This window comes from Pristiophorus japonicus, chromosome 7 (assembly GCF_044704955.1).
Source record: "Pristiophorus japonicus isolate sPriJap1 chromosome 7, sPriJap1.hap1, whole genome shotgun sequence".
Classification (NCBI taxonomy): domain Eukaryota; kingdom Metazoa; phylum Chordata; class Chondrichthyes; family Pristiophoridae; genus Pristiophorus; species Pristiophorus japonicus.
The window spans coordinates 189933301-189954573 of record NC_091983.1 but is presented as its reverse complement, the minus strand read 5'-3'; the positions used below and the strand labels follow the sequence as shown (position 1 = coordinate 189954573).

Genomic DNA, 21273 nt, shown 5'->3' with positions numbered 1-21273 from the left:
GAAAGGGAAATCATGTTTGACAAATAGCAGAATAGATAAACGGGGACCGGTGCATGTGGTGTATTTGGATTTTCAGAAGGCATTCAATAAGGTGCCACACAAAAGCTTATTGAACAAAATTAGGGCTCATGACGACACGAGGGCCCAGGGGCAGTACGGGCCAGCCCACACTGTGATATGTGTGTGCACTAGGTCCGTGTAACAGAGCTGGTCTCCAGTCGCCTTGGTTAATCCTTGCTACTGGACCAAGACCTAGCTGTGTCAAGCCCGTGTGATGGCTGGTGTGCAACGGCACCACACGTTAAAAAATTCCAAGCACAGGCATCTTCCACCCTTCAAAATTTAGTTCGGACCTGGAATTTTAAGTCCATCATTGAAACACCTGTGAACTTTATGACATGGAAGCAAGTCATCCTTGATTCGAGGGACTGCCTATGATGATGATGAATATAATAGCATGGATTGAGGATTGGTTAATGGACAGAGAATAGGAATAAACGGGTCATTTTCAGGCTGTAAATCGTGGGGTGCCGCAAGAATCGGTGCTTGGGCCCCAGCTATTCACAATCTATATCAATGATTTCGATGAGGGGACCAAATGTAATATATCCAAGTTTGCTGAAGATACAAAGCTAGGTGGGAAGGTAAGTTGTGAGGAGGATGCAAAGAGACTTCAAGGGGATATAGACAGGCTAAGTGAGTGGGCAAGAACATGACAAATGAACGATAATGTGGAGAAATGTGAAGTTATCCACTTTAGTAGGAAAAATAGAAAAGCAGAGTATTTTCTAAATGGTGAGAGATTGGGAAATGTTGGTGTTCAGAGTGACCTGGGTGTCCTTGTATGTGAATCACTGAAAGTTAGCATGCAGGTACAGCAAGCAATTAAGAAAGCAAATGGTAATATAGCATGAATAGAGGATTGGTCAACTAACAGAAAACAGAGAGTCGGGATAAATGGGTCATTTTCCGGCTGGCAAACAGTAACTAATAGGGTGCCGCAGGGATCGGTGCTCGGTCCTCAACTATTTACAATCTATATTAATGACTTGGATGAAGGGACCGAGTGTAATGTGGCCAAGTTTGCTGATGATACAAAGATGGTGGGAAAGCAAATTGTGAGGAGGACACACAAAATCTGCAAAGGGATACAGACAGGCTAAGTGAATGGGCAAAAAATTTGGCAGATCGAGTGCAATGTGGAAAAATGTGAGGTTATCCACTTGAGCAGAAAAAAATAGAAAAGCAAATTATAATTTAAATGGAGAAAAATTGCCAAGTGCTCCAGTACAGAGGGACCTGGGGGTCCTTGTGCATGAAACACAAAAAATTAGTATGCAGGTACAAAGTTAGTAATCAGGAAGGCAAATGGCCTTTATTGCAAGGGGGATAGAGTATGAAAACAGAGAAGTCCTGCTACAACTGTACAGAGTATTGGTGAGGCCACACATAGAGTACTGTGTACAGTTTTGGTCTCCGTATTTAAGGAAGGATATACTTTCGTTGGCGGCTGTTCAGAGAAGTTTCACTAGGTTGATTCTGGAGATGAGAGGGTTGACTTATGAAGATAGGTTGAGTAGATTGGGACTATACTCATTGGAGTTCAGAAGAATGAAAGGTGATCTTATCGAAACATATAAGAAAATGAGGGGGCTCGACAAGTTGGATGCAGAAGGATATTTCTACTCATAGGGGAAACTAAAACTAGGGGGCATAGTTTAAGAATAAGAGGCCACCCATTTCGAACTCAGATGAGGAGGAATTTCTGCTCTGAGGGTTGTAAATCTATGGAATTCTCTGCCCCAGAGAGCTGTGGAGGCTGGGCCATTGAATACATTTAAGGCGGAGATAGACAGATTTTTGAGTGATAAGGGAATAAGGGGTTATGGGGAGCAGGCAGGGAAGTGGAGCTGAGTCCATGATCAGATCAGCCATGATCTTATTAAATGGCGGAGCATGCTCGAGGGGCTTGGTGACTTACTCCTGCTCCTATTTTTTATGTTCTTATGATATGTTGGCCTTTATTACTAGAAGATTTGAGTATAAGAGTAAAGACGTCTTACTGCAATTATATAGGGCCCTGGTGAGACCACACCTGAAATATAGTGTACAGTTTTGGTCTCCTTACCTAAGAAAGAATATACTTGCCATGGAGGGCGTGCAACGAAGATTCACCATACTGATTCCTGGGATGGGGGGTGTTGACGTATGAGGGGGGATTGAGTAGAGCAGGCCTATATTCTCTAAAATTTAGAAAAATGACGGTGATCTCATTGAAACATACAGAATTCTTACAGGTCTTGACACGGTAGATGCAGGGAGGATGTTTCCTCTGGCTGAGGAGTCTAGAACCAGGGGTCACAGTCTCAGAATAAGGGGTCAGCCATTTAGGACTGAGATGAGGAGAAACGTCTTCACTCAGAGGGTGGTGAATCTCTGAATTCTCTATCCCAGAGAGCTGTAGAGGCTCAGTCTTTGAGTATATTCAAGACAGAGATTGATAGATTTTTGGATATTAATTGAATCAAGTGACATGGAGTTAGTGCAGGAAAGTGGAGTTGAGGTAGAAGATCAGCCATGATCTCATTGAATGGCAGAGCAGGCTCGAGGGGCCGAATGGGCTACTCCTGCTCCTAATTCTTATGTTCTTGTGAAATGTCCATTGAAGCCTACTCACAACCCACTCACCAATTTTCCATTGAAGTCATTCAAATGAGGGCCTCTCTTAATCCAATCTTTCTTTCCCTCTCTTTATTTCTCTTTCCGTACTAGATTTAACTCTAATTCACCCTCCTTCTTAGTCATTCCTGTTTCTTTCTCAATCTTTAAATCTTATTGGTTAAGGAGATATGGTGTTGGTCCCGCCATTCCCAGATGCTGCTTTGCCCTCGCCGCATTGTTATCAGCTCGCACTTCCAACAAAATAAATTTCAAGCTTATGGGTACAGGAAAATGTCTAACTAATGGCGTACGTTACAAGATGGCGTATGTTGCAAGATGCCCCACTCCAGCAAGATCTGGCCCAGTATGTTTTACATCGAAAAGGAAACATGCCATACTAGATTTACTGATGAGTAACGAGCCAGAATTACTTAACGATCTGACAGTAAGGGGAATCTTGCGAACAGTGACCATAACCTGATCAAATTTGATATTAAGTTTGAAAGGGACTGAAGTAGGACTTTCGAGCTCTGTTATAATTAAAGGGTTAAGAATGGATCTTGGAACTAAAACGAGCTAAAATAGGCTTTTGTAGTGGTCAACTTTCTAAAGTATTTAAAGGAAAATAACATTTCAGAATGATTAATTGCTACAAGCTGTGTAACCGGAGGACAATTACAAATAGCCAAATTGTTGAACCACTGGAGGCCCAGAGGGGCAGTTAAACAGGGCAATGGGTCAAAAGTGACACATTGGAAAAACTCCAATTGGTATGAGATATAGGCGAATGATTGTGTGATGCACAAGGATATTTGTCAAGCAGCAATTGTGCGGACTTTCGATCAATTAAACGGCATAGGGGGGCCGTGCACGAGGCTGACATGCATCATTAAGTGTATAAAAGGTTGCTTGGAACTTTGTATCATTGGAGAGGCCTGGCTACAGACAACCAACAGACAAGCTCCCCACCGATGCAAAATAAAGACTACTTGAATCTTCGAACCCAGACCTGGTGTTGAGTGTTTAGTTTAAATACTCCACTACAGGAGCGTCACAAAACAAGGTTTTAAACTTCAGTAAGGCTGACTTTGAAGGAATGAAACATAAACTGACCACAGTAAAGTGGGCTAAACTATTAATGGGTAAACCAACAGACAGTGTGAGGTATTCAAATGAGTATTTGGTACAAGACCAGTACAATACCCCTAAAAGGCAAAAGCTCCACTTGTGTAGTTAGGCAATCATGGGTCAACAAATGAGGTAAGATACAGTATAAACTAAAAGAAATGGCTTACACAAATGCCAAGAAAAGTAGAAATTCAGCAGATTGGGAGCGCGACAAAATGCAATAAGGAATACAAAAAGTATCAAGAGCTGCAAAAAGGAATACAAAATAAAAACTTGCAAGGAATTTCAAGGCTAACAGTGAAATATTTTATAAATATATTGAGAGTGCAGCTAAGGGAAATGTGGGCCCATTAAAGACAGGTTCAGGTGATACTGTAATCAACATTAAGGAAATTGTAGATTTGTTAAATGAGTACTTTGTCAGCTGCGGCTCAGCGGGTAGCACACTCGCTTCTGAGTCAGAAGGTTGTGGGTTGAAGTTCCACTCCATAGACTTGAGCACATAATCTAGACTGACATTCCAGTGCGGTACTGTGGGAGTGCTGCAATGTCGGAGGTGCCGTCTTTTTGGATGAGACGTTAAACTGAGGTCCCGTCTGCTCTCTCAGGTGGATGTAAAAGATCCCATGGCACTATTTCGAAAAAGAGCAGGAGGGTTTATCCCCGGTGTCCTGGCCAATATTTATCCCTCAATCAACATAACAAAAACAGAATATCTGGTCATTATCACATTGCTGTTTGTGGGAGTTTGCTGGTACAAATTGGCTGCCGCATTTCCCACATTACAACAGTGATTACACTCCAAAAGTACTTCATTGGCTGTAAAGCGCTTTGAGACGTCCAGTGGTCATGAAAGGCGCTATATAAATGCAAGTCTTTCTTTTATTCTGTCTTCACAGAAAGTTAAGAGGCAACCTAAGTAGTGCAGATGGGAGCAGGAAGTGACAAAAGAGCATAGACAGAGTAAGTGAGTGGAGAAAACTGTGACAAATGTGGGGGAAATGTGAGGTCATCCACTTTGGATCCAATAAAGACAAATCAGAATATTTTCTAAATGGTGAGAAACTAGGAACTGCAGGCAAGCAAAGAAATTTGGGTATACATATACACAATTCACTAAAAGCTAGTGGATGAGTGCAAAAAGCAATCAAAAGAGCTAATGGAATGTTGACATTTATCCCAAGGGACTTGGAATACAAAAGGGAGGACGTGATGTTTCAGTTGTTAGAGCCTTGGTTAGACCCCATCTGGAGTATTGTATTCAGTTCTGGGCACCGAACCTCAGGAAGGACATATTCGGGGTGCAACATAAATTCACCAGAATCATGCTGGAGGGGTTAAGAGGTTAAATTATGATGATAGGTTGCCTAAACGTTGTTTGTATTTCCTTGAGTATCGAAGATTGAAGTGTGATCTAATCTAGATGTTTTAAATGACAGTAATTCGATAGGGTGGATAAAGAGAAACTACTTCCTCTTGTGGAAGAATCCAGAACAAGGCTGCAAAATCTTAAAATTAGAGCAAGGCCATTCAGGAGTTAAATCTGGAATCTTCACACGCAGAGTATTAGAAATCTGGAACTTTCTCCTCAAAAAGACTGTGAATTCTAGGTCAATTGAAACTTCCAAAACTAAGGTTGATAATTTTTGTTAAGTATCAAGCGATATGGGGTTGAGATCTAATTGAATGACTAATCAGGCACGAGTGGCTGAATAGCCTACTCCTGTTCTGATGTTCTACAGGCACAAGGCACTACACTGCCCAATTGATTACATCGATTTTGTCTATCAGGAGACAATTTGACCACAGGGGACAACAACTCACTCGATGTCAGATTCACATTTCCAGCACGAGTCTCTGAACAATAGTCGATTGGGAGCTGTAGCTGATATTCCTCTCCCAAAGACAGGAGCAGGGGCCGATTGTAGCACCTGCCCGCACCCCTCACTGCATCTGAAACCTAACTCGACAAGCGATTAGGGATCAAATCTGAAATCTTAATAGATAAACTCACTGAACAATCAGGAGAGCGACTGGAATCTTTTCAACGGTTAAATGACGTGGCAGCAAACCAGCTCTCTGGAATCCAAAACTTCCAGTTGTATCTGCCCAGACACAAACCAATTAATCCTTGTGCCTGCACTACATTCGCGCTTCAGAGAACGATAATCCGGACAATTTCTGACACCTAAACACAATTTCAAAGTTAGACAATATTTTCTTAATATCTCCTACTTACCATTTCTTAATAGTTTGCTTTTCATCTACAGTTATCGCTCAGATTGTTGGGAGTCTGTGAATTCTATCGGACTGGTTGCACTGTATCCCAACTGTTGTGCTCCAAACATAATTTAGCAACACATACCTTATTACTCATCGTCATTCATATGCCCCACCTCTTGGGCTACAATCCTATTGCCTCACTTCCCCCAGACATAATAAGTCACCTACTCTTGGTAATAACTTGTGAAGATTTAATCATTCAGGTAATATGGGACAAGTTGTCAAGTTTCAGATTTTTGAATAGTTGTTTTAATGTTCTTTCTCTATTTGTTTACTATAGGTGCCTTGCACACATACACACATTTGTATATACACTACAAATGTACTTACAAACACACGCACACACATATATATTTAATGGAATTCATCAAATCATTGCATGTTAAATCACAGGAACAGACTACTCTGCATCAGCATTTTTCTTGGTAAGGGCCACTTAGTTTAATTCTACTCTCTAGATTGTTCCATTTTTCAGACAAATAATTCAATTTTAAAAGAACTTACAAACACTGCTACAACAACAGTTTGTGGCAGAGAATTCTATATTTTAACTAGCCTCTGTATAAATAATGTTTTTTCTAACCGGCCTTTCAATTCTTTTTGATATTATCTAAAAGAAAAACAGCCATCATCAGTGTGGCTACAAGAGCAGGGTACAGGCTAGATACTCTGTGACTGGTGGATCACCTCCTAACCCTGAAAGTCTCTTCACTACCTACAAGGCTCGTCAGGAGTGTGATGGATATTCACCACTCACTTGGATGGGTGCTGCCGTAACAACACTCAAGAAGCTCAACACCATTCAGTTTGCTTAGTTGGTCACCCTGCCAAAGGATTTATATTCGCCCTTTCCACCATTGGCACACTGTGGCTGTACTATGTATGACCTTGGGATGCACTGCAGCATCTCACCGTGGTTACTTTGACAGCACCTCCCTCCCCTATGATCTTTACTACCATGAAGGACAAGAGCAAAAATGTCATAGGAACACCATCACCTCCAGGTTACACAACATCCTGACTTGGTCACTGCTTCTTCATCGTCACTGTGTCAATATCCTGGAATTCCCAGCCGAACACCAATGTGGGACGACTATCACCACAAGGACTGCTGTAATTCAAGGAGAAGACCCACCACCATCTTCCCAGGCAACTAGACATGGGCAACAGATAGAGCCTGCCAGTGTCACTCACATGCTAAGAATGTATATATACAGGTACAGCATCGAGAATCTGGAGTTCCGGAATCTGCACTGTTTTGGAATCTGGACACCGGGACAATCCATGGCGGGGATTGTCCAGAATCCCCCCACCGCTGTTCAACCCCACCCCCTGCCGGCGCTCGATTTCCCCCCCTTCCTCTACCTTGGCCCAGATGATTCCGGACTCAGGATGTCGGAAAGACATTTCAAAGTCTGGAAATACACAAACCTGGGCTTGAACGTTTCCGGATTCAGGACGTCATGAAGACGTTCCGAAGTCCAGAAATGCACATAATCCAGAGCGGTCTCGGTCCCGAGGTTTCCAGATTTTCGACGTTGTACCTGTGTGTGTGTGTGTGTGTGTGTGTGTATAAGATTTGTGCCCTTTCATTGCCACCTTGCTGACCACTGGGAATAATCTTTCACTATTTACTTTAACAAAACTTTTCATTATCTTGAAGAGCTCTATTAAATCACCCCTCAATCTTCTCAGCTCTAGCGAAAGATAACTTAACAAAAAATGTTCTTACCTGCCAAGTGAGGTGAAAGATAAAAGAGTGGGATGGGGCTCTACTTAAGTAATTTGAAAAACTCTGCATCTGAACTAATGTTCAAGAAGTTCTTTACCCTAGTACCTTCCCTACCAACATGCTCCTCACTTGCAAAAGTGCTTGTTCATTTACTACTTAACAGGGCAGTGCCAGATCCAATATCAGCTGTTTTACATTATCACCCAGAATTAAAATTACCCCCACTGAATGGAAGTTCAGCAACAAATACGGAGGCAGCAAAACCATTTTTTATTCAAAAATCAAAAATAAAGACTTTTCTTGACAATACTAGCCTATCTCTTAACACTGCTTATGCATAAACAGCAGCTCAGGAAGTGGTAGCACGGATTGTTAAGGGGCCAGTTTGCCCCTGATTTGCACATGGCACTATCGGAGGAAATCTGTGCGCTATATAGTCTTACATTGATTTACATGTAAATTACATTACTGCACCCTCTTCAGATATAATCAGGTGCATACAGCAGAAAAGCCATAGAGGAAGTTTGGGTGTGCTGCTATTCAGGAGCAGAATGGAAAAAAAGAATTACCATTCATTTTCCCTCTATACTGCATCCCGTTTTTCGGGCACTACTTGCAATCAGGGCAGACGAAAATCAGCCTTCGTATCTGTGTTCAATTCTAGCCATACTTTTGCGCTTTGCTCAAAAGGGAGCAGGAACATTTCCCCTCTCTTAACCAGGGGCTAAATTAGTAGAATACAAAACAGAGGAAGTCGTGATCAAGATGTAGATTGCTCTGGTCAAACTGCTCCGTGAGTATTATGTCCAGATCTGGTCGCCAAGAACAAGGGATAATGGTAGTGTAGAGTCATGAGGGTAATCCCAATGTTAGGTGTTTGGGTCATGGGGAAAGACTGCAGACTGAGGCTTTTCAGGCTGGAATGGAGGTATCTAAGGTGATTTTATAGAGGTACGTTAGATAGTAAATGGTATGAAAAAGTTTAACCTGGAATATGAGAGTAGGACAAAAAGACACAGATTTAAACCAGTAAAAGAGACTGCTATCAGGAGGTTCTTCTTCATGTCAAGGTGGTAATCAATACATGGAATCAACTTCCAAGCAGGCAAAAATCCAACAATAATTTAAGAAATAACGATGCAGCAAAAGGGTGTGTAGAGTTGTTTTGAATGGATGAATTAAAATGGACCTGAATAGCTTTCTTCATCCGTAAATATCTGGGGATCTTGTGATGATAAAAAATGAATAATGGGGTGAATGTTCAACTTGCCACCTGGTTGTAAAACTGACGTTGTGGATCAGCCACCTGCTATAGAAACTGCAATGGACATGAATATCTGGGTAGTTTCTGTAATGGGCAACTGATTCATAATGCCAGGCAACAAGTTGAAAATCTACCCCAATGTCTTTAAAGCAGGTGGTAAATGCCCACATCAAAAATTATGCAAAAAAAAACAGTGCGATGTACTAACTCATATTGCATGACACAAATCTTGAAAGCACAATTCCAGTTAATTGCACATGACTCATAATAGCTTATTTATTTTCCTTGGTTTTGTAACAACACTCTTGTACATGTATTTGCATAAATTCTTCTTGTCCCAGGGCTAGAATTTCACCAAAGCTCACCACGCCCAATTGCCGCCCAAACAACCGCTCAGGCTGGGAAGATTATGGCCGGCGAAAACCTTCCCCAAAAATGTTAAAATCTGCCTAGTGAAAAATATGGGCCTTGCATCCCCAACCTGGGTGGGAAAGTGCAATTTCAGCTAGATTGGGCTGTGTCTAAGGAAAATGGGCGATAAATTAAAAAATCTATAAAAATTTATCCCGAGGTTGCGGGTTAGGCCTAACACGAGAAAAATAAAAATAATATTTTAAAAAACCTAACTAAAAAATCAAAAAAACATTCCCAACATACTTTTACATTAAATCATCCCAACAGATTTTGAAAATAAATAGTAAAAAACCAATTACTTACCATTATTTTGCAGACCTATTTACCTATTGCTCAGCTCCGCTGATCCTCATGGGCGTTTAAAACAATTTTTTTAATATACTTACCTACGGGTCCCCGCTCAGCCAAAGATCGCGCCAGGGTGATCTGTGGATGGTGCACGCCGGCGGTCCGCTCCCCAGCGGTACTTCGAAACCGCCGGCATGCCTCAGCTGGGGAATTTTTCGCCGACCCAGTTCTCGCCCAAAACGGCCAATACTGCCGAGAAACCAGGCAGTGAACCAGTGCAAATTCTAGCCCCCAGTCATTTATCTGTATAGCATGTTTTTACTTGCATCCAAACCGAAGGAATACATTAGTAAGAAGAAAACTTTATACAAACATAGAAAACATGCAACTCTTTAAGGCTAATTCTGCAGTTGGGTGATCATAAAGAAAGACTTGCATTTATATAGCGCCTTTCACGACCACCAGACATCCCAAAGCGCTTTACAGCCAATTAAGTACTTTTTGAAGTGTAGTGTACTCACTGTTGTAATGTAGGAAACGTGGCAGCCAATTTGCACGCAGCAAGTTCCCACAAACAGCAATGTGATAATGACATGATAATTTGTTTAGTGATGTTGATTGAGGGATAAATATTGGCCAGGACACCGGAGATAACTCCCCTGCTCTTCTTCGAAATAGTGCCGTGGAATGGTGTTCAGGGAGCACAGGCTGCAAAATTGTGCACATGCAATTTGAATTATACTTCCTGCGAAGACTCCATCCCTTCCTCACAGTTTCTCTGGCCCTAAATTTATACGAAGTTCTCCTGATCTGCAGAAATTCCAGGGGGCTGTTTCTATCACATCAGCTTTAATGACCAAGGCTTCTAAAATGTCCTCCATCTTCCTCAGCTGAAGTTTGCCTTCCTCTGGTCAACAGGGCCCTTGACTACGTCCAAGTCATTTGTCGTGCCTCTCATGACAATGTCAAGGTTCTCTTGTCCTCCTCATTTTCTATTCACTCTTCCATTACCCTGAGTTCTGATTGCCATTCCCCTGATCCTTTCCTGTGAAACTGAAGGAGATGAAACCTGTTCCAATCCAGTATACTATATTCACTTCTGTTGATATGAGTTGTATTTGAATTTTGCAACCAGGGTCCTACAATTGGCGTAGGACCCGAATTTGCATATTTAAGAATCCTCCCACCTACAAGTAAGTTGTGGATATCAAATGCAGATTGAGTGACCACTTTGCTGAACATTTCTGTTCTGCCAACAAGTGTAATCCGGACCTTCCTGTCACGCACTCCAACTCTCATTCTCACTCTGACTATTCAATCTTTGAATGGTCTCTGGTCTGAACATTTACTTTAGCAGTTTCAGACTTTAGCTATCTCTCCATCTTTCTTGTCTGCTTCTCCCATTCCTGTTCCATTTCAGAACTAGTTTCACTCTTTTTTTTTTCTTCTGGTGTCTTTCCCATGCATTTTTACTGCCTCATGGGTTATTTTTTTTTTTATTTTCACCTTTTCAAATGCGTTTTCATTGTTTGACTGAGTTAATGGGGAATAAATTCAGCCCCCTATTTTGTGCCTGAAAACCGAGCGGCCAGCAGTTGAAAATTGGGGTGGGGCACCTTTGCATTCTCTGCGTTTTCTGCTTTTATTTCTCTATAAACAGGCAGTACCAAAAACACGGCGCTTCAAAATAAGTACCTTATGACATAGCAATAAATATTTACAATATTTATTGGAAGACAGCCCATCTGCCATTTTATGTGTAGTGTTGGCCTTTTCTGTCAATATTTAAAATATGAATGTTACTTCTTTGGCCGGAATTTTCTGGGGTCCGTACGGGAGCGATTGGAGGCGGGTCGAGTGGGAAATTTGAAATAACTTGCAGCGGGTTGTGAACCCGCCGTCATCCCATCCCAACGCGCCTTTCCCTCGGGTGCCTCGGGATAGAGGTGTACCGATGGATGTGGTGCATTTAGATTTCCAAAAGGCATTCGATAAGGTGCCACACAAAAGGTTACTGCAGAAGATAAAGGTACGCTGAGTCAGGGGAAATGTATTGGCATGGATAGAGAATTGGCTAGCGAACAGAAAGCAGAGAGTCGGGATAAATGGGTCCTTTTCAGGTTGGAAATCGGTGGTTAGTGGTGTGCCACAGGGATCGGTGCTGGGACCACAACTGTTTACAATATACATAGATGGCCTGGAAGAGGGGACAGAGTGTAGTGCAACAAAATTTGCAGATGACACAAAGATTAGTGGGAAAGCGGGTTGTGTAGAGGACACAGAGAGGCTGCAAAGAGATTTGGATAGGTTAAGCGAATGGGCTAAGGTTTGGCAGATGGAAACAATGTCGGAAAGTGTGAGGTCATCCACCTTGGGGGAAAAAAACAGTAAAAGGGAATATTATTTGAATGGGGAGAAATTACAACATGCTGAGGTGCAGAGGGACCTGGGGGTCCTTGTGCATGAATCCCAAAAAGTTAGTTTGCAGGTGCAGCAGGTAATTAGGAAGGCGAATGGAATGTTGGCCTTCATTGCGAGAGGGATGGAGTACAAAAGCAGGGAGGTCCTGCTGCAACTGTATAGGGTATTGGTAAGGCCGCACCTGGAGTACTGCGTGCAGTTTTGGTTACTTTACTTAAGGAAGGATATACTGGTTTTGGAGTGGGTACAGAGACGATTCACTAGGCTGATTTCGGAGATGAGGGGGTTACCTTATGATGATAGATTGAGTAGACTGGGTCTTTACTCGTTGGAGTTCAGAAGGATGAGGGGTGATCTTACAGAAACATTTAAAATCATGAAAGGGACAGACAAGATATAGGCAGAGAGGTTGTTTCCACTGGTCGGGGAGACTAGAACTAGGGGGCACAGCCTCAAAATACGGGGGAGCCAATTTAAAACCGAGTTGAGAAGGAATTTCTTCTCCCAGAGGGTTGTGAATCTGTGGAATTCTCTGCCCAAGGAAGCAGTTGAGGCTAGCTCATTGAATGTATTCAAGTCACAGATAGATAAATTTTTAACCAATAAGAGAATTAAGGGTTACGGGGAGAGGGCGGGTAAGTGGAGCTGAGTCCACGGCCAGATCAGCCATGATCTTATTGAATGGCGGAGCAGGCTCGAGGGGCTAGATGGCCTACTCCTGTTCCTAATTCTTATGTTCTTATGTTCTTATGTGCGTTTGCCAGCGACCTGAACGGCAAAAGCAGGCGAGCTAATTTAAATCATTATGAGGTACGTGTTAGACCTTTAAGTGCCTTTTTCACCCTGCCTTTCAAATTTCCCTGGATGAGCATGGGAATCACGCAGCTCAGGAACCACATCTATGAGCCTGAGACGAAAGTTGAGTGGCCATTGATCCAGCTCAGCATGAAATGTACAATAAAAACTCCCACCTCGCAGCTGATCATGAGGCAGATGCTGTTGTTGACTGCATTATCAGCACAGATTTAGCTTTCTAGAGGTTGCAAGTGTTTCCAGCAACGTCGGCATCCAGTGTCACCTCATCCAGAACCTATCACACCATTGACAGATTGCTTCTGTTATCTCTACTTGACTTGCTGTCTATTCCATCAGCATGGGTGCCGTTTATACTGTGTCATTTAGTCTTCACAATCGGACCATGATGAGCCCCAACATCAGCAGCACCAGGCACACCAGTAGCGCCAACAACAACAACACCAAACTTCCCCTCAAGGCCCTGATGCTGTACAGGACAGAGGGCATCAGCACAAGCCTGCACTACACCGGAGGGGATGCTCTGAACACAGGCGATACAGGCAGAGGATGAGCTTCCTCAACTTGACTGAGCAGCAGTGCCAAAGGAGGCTCAGGATATCGTGCCAGTTCGTTGCAGACATTTACACATTGCTGGAGCAAGAGCTGCAGTCCAGCGGATTGGGCAGACAAGCCTTAACAGTGGCTGTCAAAGTCAACTTTGCCTCAGGCTCCTTCCAGGGATCTGCAGCAGACATTTGCGGCATCTCGCAGTCGGTCGCCCACAGATGCATTATACAGGTCACAGATACCCTGTTTGACAAGTCAGCCAATTATATCAATTTTGCCACTGATGAAGCAAGTGTTACTGAGCGGGCGCTCAGCTTTGTCGCTCTGCCTGGCTTTCCATGGGTGCAGGACATCATTGACTTCACACATGTGGCCATCAGGGCACCCCAGCATCACCCAGGAATGTTGTCAACCGTAAGGGCTTCCACTCGCTCAATGTGCAGCTCGTCTGCAACCACAGGAAGATTATCATGCATGTGTGTGCAAAATCCCTTGGTAACTGTTGTGACTCTTTCGTCCTGTGGTCTCCCTCAGCTCTTCGCTCCTCTAAAAAGACTTTCCAGCTGGCTGATTAGAGACGAGGTCTATCCACTGAAGACATGGCTCACTACACCCTTGAGGAGGCCAAGTACTAAGGCCCAGGAGAGATATAATGAAAGCCACATTTCCACCACATGCGTTGTAAAGCAGACAATAGGCATGCTGAAAATGCGCTTCAGATGCCTTGACCGATCTGGAGGAGCCCTTCAGTACGCACCAGCCAGGGTCTCCAGAATTGTCATGGTCTGCTGCCTCCTGCACAACATAGCACAGCAGCAAGGATTAGCGCTGTCTGAGGAGTAAGGTACTGAGCGCACAGCTTCTTCAGAGGAGGAGGATGAGCAGGAGAAATGTGCAGTCCAGCTCCCACCAGCACCTGAGCACATTGCTGCCCGGTAGGTCAGGAATAGGCTCACCATGGCCAGATTTACTTAACTTCAGGCATTACACCCATATGGCTGCCACATGTTGCGCCAGTCGATCTCAGGAGCAGCATGGTATGAAGGACGGGATCGCAACCTGCCAGGACGACTGGTTCGCGCAGGTACAGAAAATTCCGGCCTATAAGTTTGTTACACTTGTTGAGATTGCATTGTGTTTTAGCTGTCACCCTTTTTACGGAGACTGATTGGGTCTTGAGTTTTAATCAAATGCTATTTTGCATATATTGACTTTTTTCGTCGTTATCAAGGTGTCGAAGTAACACCTTCCAGCTTCAAAACTGTTCATCTGCTTTTTTTTAAATTGTAAGTAATCAGGACAAATCTCACAAAATTAACAAAAATCCACTGAGACCAGTGTAGTTAATGGACAAATCAGCAGGTGCATAGACTTCTTTCGCTTCTAGTAATAAGGAAATTTATTTTGCAATTAATTTATTTCACATATGTAAAGCAGGTTTAATTGACATAATACATCAAAATATTTTATTATTAATGATATAAAAATTATACTCACCATGTTTCACATAATTAACATCCTGAGTTACATGGGAAAGCTGGTTGTCTAATAATAAACCTAATTTACATATGACTATTCGATCTAATCAGCATAATCCCCTGTTATCCCAAGAGTGCAACCATATCTCCAAGTCATTTAAAGGTAGGTTTTGGACACAATGACTAAAGGAGCATCCTCATCCTTATAATATATCACTTCACCAGCTCTTTGTTGATCCATGCACATTAATTTGCTCTAGGAGCCCATTGCTTAGCACATTCTTCTAAAATTCCTTTGTGCACAATTTCAAAAACTGTTATTAATTTATCTGGGGTTCATGACTCTGGTTAAAAATAAAAGAATTTTATACAAACACATTAGGTTTATTATTAGACAACCAGGTTTCCCATGTAACTCAGGATGTTAATTATGTGAAACATGGTGAGTATAATTTTTATATCATTAATAATAAAATATTTTGATGTATTATGTCAATTAAACCTGCTTTACATATGTGAAATAAATTAATTGCAAAATAAATTTCCTTATTACTAGAAGCGAAAGAAGTCTATGCACCTGCTGATTTGTCCATTAACTACACTGGTCTCAGTGGATTTTTGTTAATTCTGTGAGATTTGTCCTGATTACTTACAATTAAAAAAAATGCAGACGAACAGTTTTGAAGCTGGAAGGTGTTACTTCGACACCTTGATAACGACGAAAAAAGTCAATAGATGCAAAATAGCATTTGATCAAAACTCAAGACCCAATCAGTCTCCGTAAAAAGGGTGACAGCTAAAACACAATGCAATCTCAACAAGTGTAACAAACTTATAGGCCGGAATTTTCTGTACCAGCTGAGGAAACTCATCTCCACAGGGTGATTAGATGTGAATTTGAGAAAAGATTACCAAAGTCAAATTACTAGAAAAGCACTGGAATAATTAGTGTCTCCAATGAATTGAATTATTTGAAAGAAAATTTGTCATTTTTTTTCTCTCTGAACAATACTCTGACCATTTCTAAATAGTCATTTTTAATTTGCGTACAGAATGAAGGAGAATAGATGTGTGGGTTTTGGATTCTCTTTTCTTTGGATTTCTGCAATCCTGCATTTATTGCTCATTTCTAGTTGCCCTGAGGGCAGTGCGTGTGAACCACATTGCATGGCACTGGAGGTCAAATCAGATAGCGGGTTCTCTTCCCTGAAGGACATTGGTGAACTAGTTGGGTTTTTATGACAATCTGGCAGCTTTCATAATCATTTATTTCGGTGCCAAACGACATATTATCAGATTTATCAAATTCAATTTGCTATGGCGGGATTTGAGGTTACAGTATCTGGGTTACTAGTCCAGTATCATAACCATAATATGACTGTCTCCACTTAGAGAATGCATGTTTTTGATACCTCTTTCGTATGGGGTGAGGTGAAGTGGATATTACTCAAACAGTTACTATGCCTGCCATTTCAGTTAATAAGCCCAATATTAAATTTTATTTTAAATTAAATTAGCTTGAAGAATACAACTAATAGAAAAGGATGGCATCGAAACATTAGTTGGATGAAGAGAACATTCAATGTCTCCCCAAACACACAGCTGAGGCTTGCTCTGCAGCAGAAACCAGCTCGAGTTCCAGCTCCATGGAAGATAACAGCACTTTGCTTTGGCTAATAAACTGATGCAAGTGCGAGAGTCTCCCATGTCCCCTTCTCACCACTGATTTTTCACATGCAGGACCTGCTCCATTGACTGCTTCAATGGACTCTTGAAAAGTAGCAACAAATACCTGTTTTGGAATGTAATTGGTGGCTATAGGGATAGATATAGACAAAATTGATCAAATTCTTCACTGATCACAATAGCTGCTTTCATATTGGTTTAGTACTGTGCTAGTGTCATGGCCATGTCAGTCTCATACATTCAGTGGCAACACCAAAGTAAACTTGCCAGATTCACTAAGGCCAGCAGCATAAAGGGTTAAGTTAAAAATTCTCTGTTGCAGAAGTGGGCTTCAGCACTGGTTGTGCAGGGAGTGGGTAGTGGAAGAGAGGGAGGGGTGGGTTTGACTAGAGAACAACCATCCAGGTGATCTGAAGATGGATAACTCATCTGGAGTTTTATTGATTACATTTGGGAATTTGGGAGTATTTACAGAGATCTTTCCCTCGGGAGATTACATGGATGGAGCCCAAGATATTGTAGACTGTACAAATCTGTGTAAGGAGCAGGCATGATAGGCTAAGCTGTTCTCATTCCATCCTTTCTTAGTATCATAGAATCATAGACATTTACAGCACAGAAGGAGGCCCATTGTCTGTGCCAGCCTAATCCCACTTTCCAGCTCTTGGTCCGTAACCTTGTAGGTTATGGCACTTCAAGTGCATATCCAAGTACTTTATAAATGCTATGAAGGTTTCTACCTCTACCCCTTTCAGGCAGTAAGTTTCAGACCTACACCGCACTCTGGGTGAAAAAAATTCTCCTCAAATCTCCTCTAAACCTCCGACCACTTACTTTAAATTTATGCTTCCTGGTTATTGACCCCTCTGCTAAGGCCAATAGGTCCTTCCTGTTCACTCTTATCTAGGTACCTCATAATTTTATACACCTCAATTAGGTCTCCCCACAGCCTCTTCTGATCAAAAGAAAACAGCCCCAACCTATCCAATCTTTTCTCACAGCTATAATTCTCCAGTCCAGGTAACATCCTCATAAATCTCCTCTGTACCCTCTCGAGTGCAATCACATCTTTCCTGTAATGTCGTGACCAGAACTGCATGCAGTACTCCAGCTGTGGCCTAACTCGTGCTTTATACAGTTCAAGCATAACCTTCCTGCTTTTATATTCTATGCCTCGGCTAATAAAGACAAGTATCCCGTATGCCTTCTTAACCACCTTATATACCTGTCCTGCTACCTTCAGGGACCTGTGGACATGCACTCCAAGGTCCCTCTGTTCCTCTACACTTCTCCGACCATTTATTGTGTATTTCCTTTCCTTGTTAGCCCTCCAAAAATGCATTATCTCACACTTCTCCGAATTGAATTCCATTTGCCACTGTTCTGCCCACCTGACCAGTCCATTGATAGCTTCCTGCAGTCTACAGCTTTCTTCTTCATTATCAACCACACAGCCAATTTTTGAAGCATCTAAAGTTCTTAATCATACCCCCTATATTCAAGTCCAGATCATTGATGTATACCACAAAAAGCAAGGGATCGAGTACTGAGCCCTGCGGAACCCTAATGGAAACAGCCTTCCAGTCACAAAAACGCCCATCAACCATTACCCTCTGCTTCCTGCCTCTGAGCCAATTTTGGATCCAACTTGCCACTTTGCTTTGGATCCCATGGGCTTTTACTTTCGTGACCAGTCTTTCTAAAATCCACATACGCTACATCAAATGCACTACCCTCATCGACCCTCCTTGTTACCTCCTCAAAAAATTAAATCAAGTTAGTCAGACACGACCGTAACAAATCCATGCTGACTGTCGTTGATTAATCCGTGTCATTCTAAATGAAGATTTATCCTGCCCTCAGAAATGTTTCCAATAATTTTCCCAACACCTAAGTTAGGCTGACTGGCCTGTAATTACTCAGTCTAGCTCTTCCTCCCTTTTTAAAACAATGGTACAACATTAGCAATCTTTCAGTCCTCCAGCACCACACCGGTAGCCAGTGAGCCTCTGCTATTTCCTCTCTTGCTTCGCTTAACAACCTGGGATACATTTCATCCGGCCCTGGGGATTTATCCACTTTCAAAGATGCAAAACCTTACAATACTTCCTCTCTCATTATATTTATTTCATCTAATACTTCACACTTCCTCCTCCCTGATTGCAATGTCTGCATTGTCCCTCCCTTTTGTGAAAACAGACACAAAGAGGCCGAAATTGCCCCTTCCCTTAAGGCCTGTTACCAACGGAAATCAGCGTCCACGCTGCGGAGTGCAATGGCCGCCGATTTTTCGTGGAATGGCCGCCATTTTGAAAATTCCGCTCTTGCGGTATCCCAGAGGTGGCCTGCTCCCCGCACTACCACTCTGCTGCTGACGATCCGTCCTAAATGCATCATCGGAGCATGCACCGCCGATTCCCCCCCGATTACGAAATTCTGCGGAGAAAACCTTTGCTGCCGCCGCTTGGTGCCACCGGCAGCTTTTTCTGCCGGTGCACTGTGCTTGGGGTATGCTCAAAATGGCGGTGCGGCTGACATTAAAGGGGAGGACCCACTGCCATGGCCACCATCTTAATTTTTTTTGTCAGATACCCTCCTGGGTACCAGGCTGCTGGCGTAACCCTCCCTGGTGGCCCAGTGGACCGAACTTCAAGAATCGCACAGGTTCTCCCCTTTAAATGAAGGCGAGAGATGTGGTGACGCGCCTATGTGATGACATCATCAATATTACGTGGATGACTGACACATAGGACAGTCAGCCCCCCAGCCACTTCCCCCCCCCCCCCCCCCCCCCACTCCTGCCCCTCTAGTGTGCAAACTTCCGCTTACCGCCTCACCTCCGCCCCCATTATGATCGACTTCCGGTCCACTGGGGAAAAAAAGTCAAAGAGCGGAATTTCAGTCGAGGCCACCGCATCAACCGTGCCGGTAAAAACATCTGAAACAGGGTAGGTGCGCACTGTTTGCAGCGATGGGCAATTTCGGCCCCAAAGTATTCATTGAATGATAAGTGATTTATTTTAGGCTTTGCGTAAAGCCAATATAAACTCGGGCCGGAACTCTCACGCCCATTGGACAATGATCTCCTGTATTTCTTAGATTCACATCATGATATTTCTTAGATTCACATTATGATATTTATTCCACTAGCATTGTGTCCTAAAATTGTGCCTTTCTCACTAAGCATAATGTCCAGAAACTGAATAATAAATCCTGCGGATGCATGTTTTCTTTCACTTTTTTTGAGCAAAATTCCGCTCTTTGGCTTATTTTTCCCGGCGACTAAAAAAAAGTAGAGAGGGAAGATAGATTATGAAAGTAAACTAGCAAGAAATATTAAAACAGATAGTAATACTTTCTACAGGTATATAAAAAGGAAAAGATTGGCTAAAGTAAATGTTGGTCCCTTAGAGAATGACACTGGGGAATTAATAATGGAGAACAGGGAAATGGCAGAGACGTTTGTCATGTATTCAACCAGCATTGTAACCCATGTATAATCTGACCTAAGTTGTACACTGTGAGAACAATGACCACTAGGTGGGAGACACTCCTAACCTGGGCCTTCAGGTACAAAAGGGGAAGCTCCACCCACCTTCATCACTTGGAGCACTAAGAAATAAAGGACAGGTCACAGACTGACCTTCTCTCAAGCATGGGCCTCGTGTGCATTTATACTGTATAGTAAGGACCTATCAACATTGAACAAATATTTTGTATCGGTCTTCACGGTAGAAGACATTAAAAACATACCAATAATGGATAATCAAGGGGCTATAAGGCAGGAGGAATTTAAAATTATCACTATCACTAAAGAAGTACTACACGGTAAAATAATGGGACTAAAGGTGGACAAGTCCCCTGGACCTGACGCTTGCATCCTAGGGTCTTAAAAGAAGTGGCTGCAGAGATGCATTGGTTGTAATCTACCAAAATTCTCTGAATTCAGGGGGGGTCCCAGCGGATTGGAGAACCGCAAATATAAGGTCCTTATTTAAAAAAGGAGGCACACAGAAAGCAGGAAACTATAGACCAGTTAGCCTTACATCTGTCGTTGGGAAAATGCTGGAGTCCATTATTAAGGAAGCAGTAGCAGGACATTTCAAAAAGCATAATACAGTCAAGCAAAGTCAGTATGGTTTTATGAAAGGGAAATCATGTTTGACAAATTTGATGGGGTTCTTTAAGGATGTAATGAGCAGAGTGGATAAAGGGGAACCAGTGGATGTAGTGTATTTGGTTTTCCAGAAGACATTCGATAAGACTACTGCATAACATAAAAGTTCACGGGGTTGGGGGTAATATATTAACATGGATAGGGGATCGGCTAACTAACAGAAAACAGAGTCGGGATAAATGGGTCATTTTCCGGTTGGTAAACAGTAACTAGTAGGGTGCCACAGGGATCGGTGCTGGGGCCTCAACTATTTGCAATCTATATTAATGACTTTGATGAAGGGACCGAGTGTAATGTAGCCAAGTTTGCTGATAATACAAAGATGGATGGGAAAGCAAGTTGTGAGGAGAACACAAAAAATCTGCAAAGGGATATAGAC

General features: G+C 42.6%; 1 protein-coding gene across 2 annotated transcripts in view; it reads right to left on the bottom strand.

The window, feature by feature from the left end:
• Window positions 1-21273, bottom strand: part of LOC139267377 (uncharacterized) — a 290673-nt gene that overhangs the window by 93516 nt on the left and 175884 nt on the right. The window contains exon 1 of one of the 2 annotated variants that reach the window (XM_070885624.1): window positions 6029-6075. The exons of the other annotated variant lie outside the window; for it this stretch is intronic. Within the exon in view, the coding sequence (XP_070741725.1) occupies window positions 6029-6031 (3 nt within the window). The 5' untranslated portion in view covers window positions 6032-6075. Of the gene's footprint in view, window positions 1-6028; window positions 6076-21273 lie in introns of those variants that run through there. 2 annotated transcript variants of the gene reach the window in all.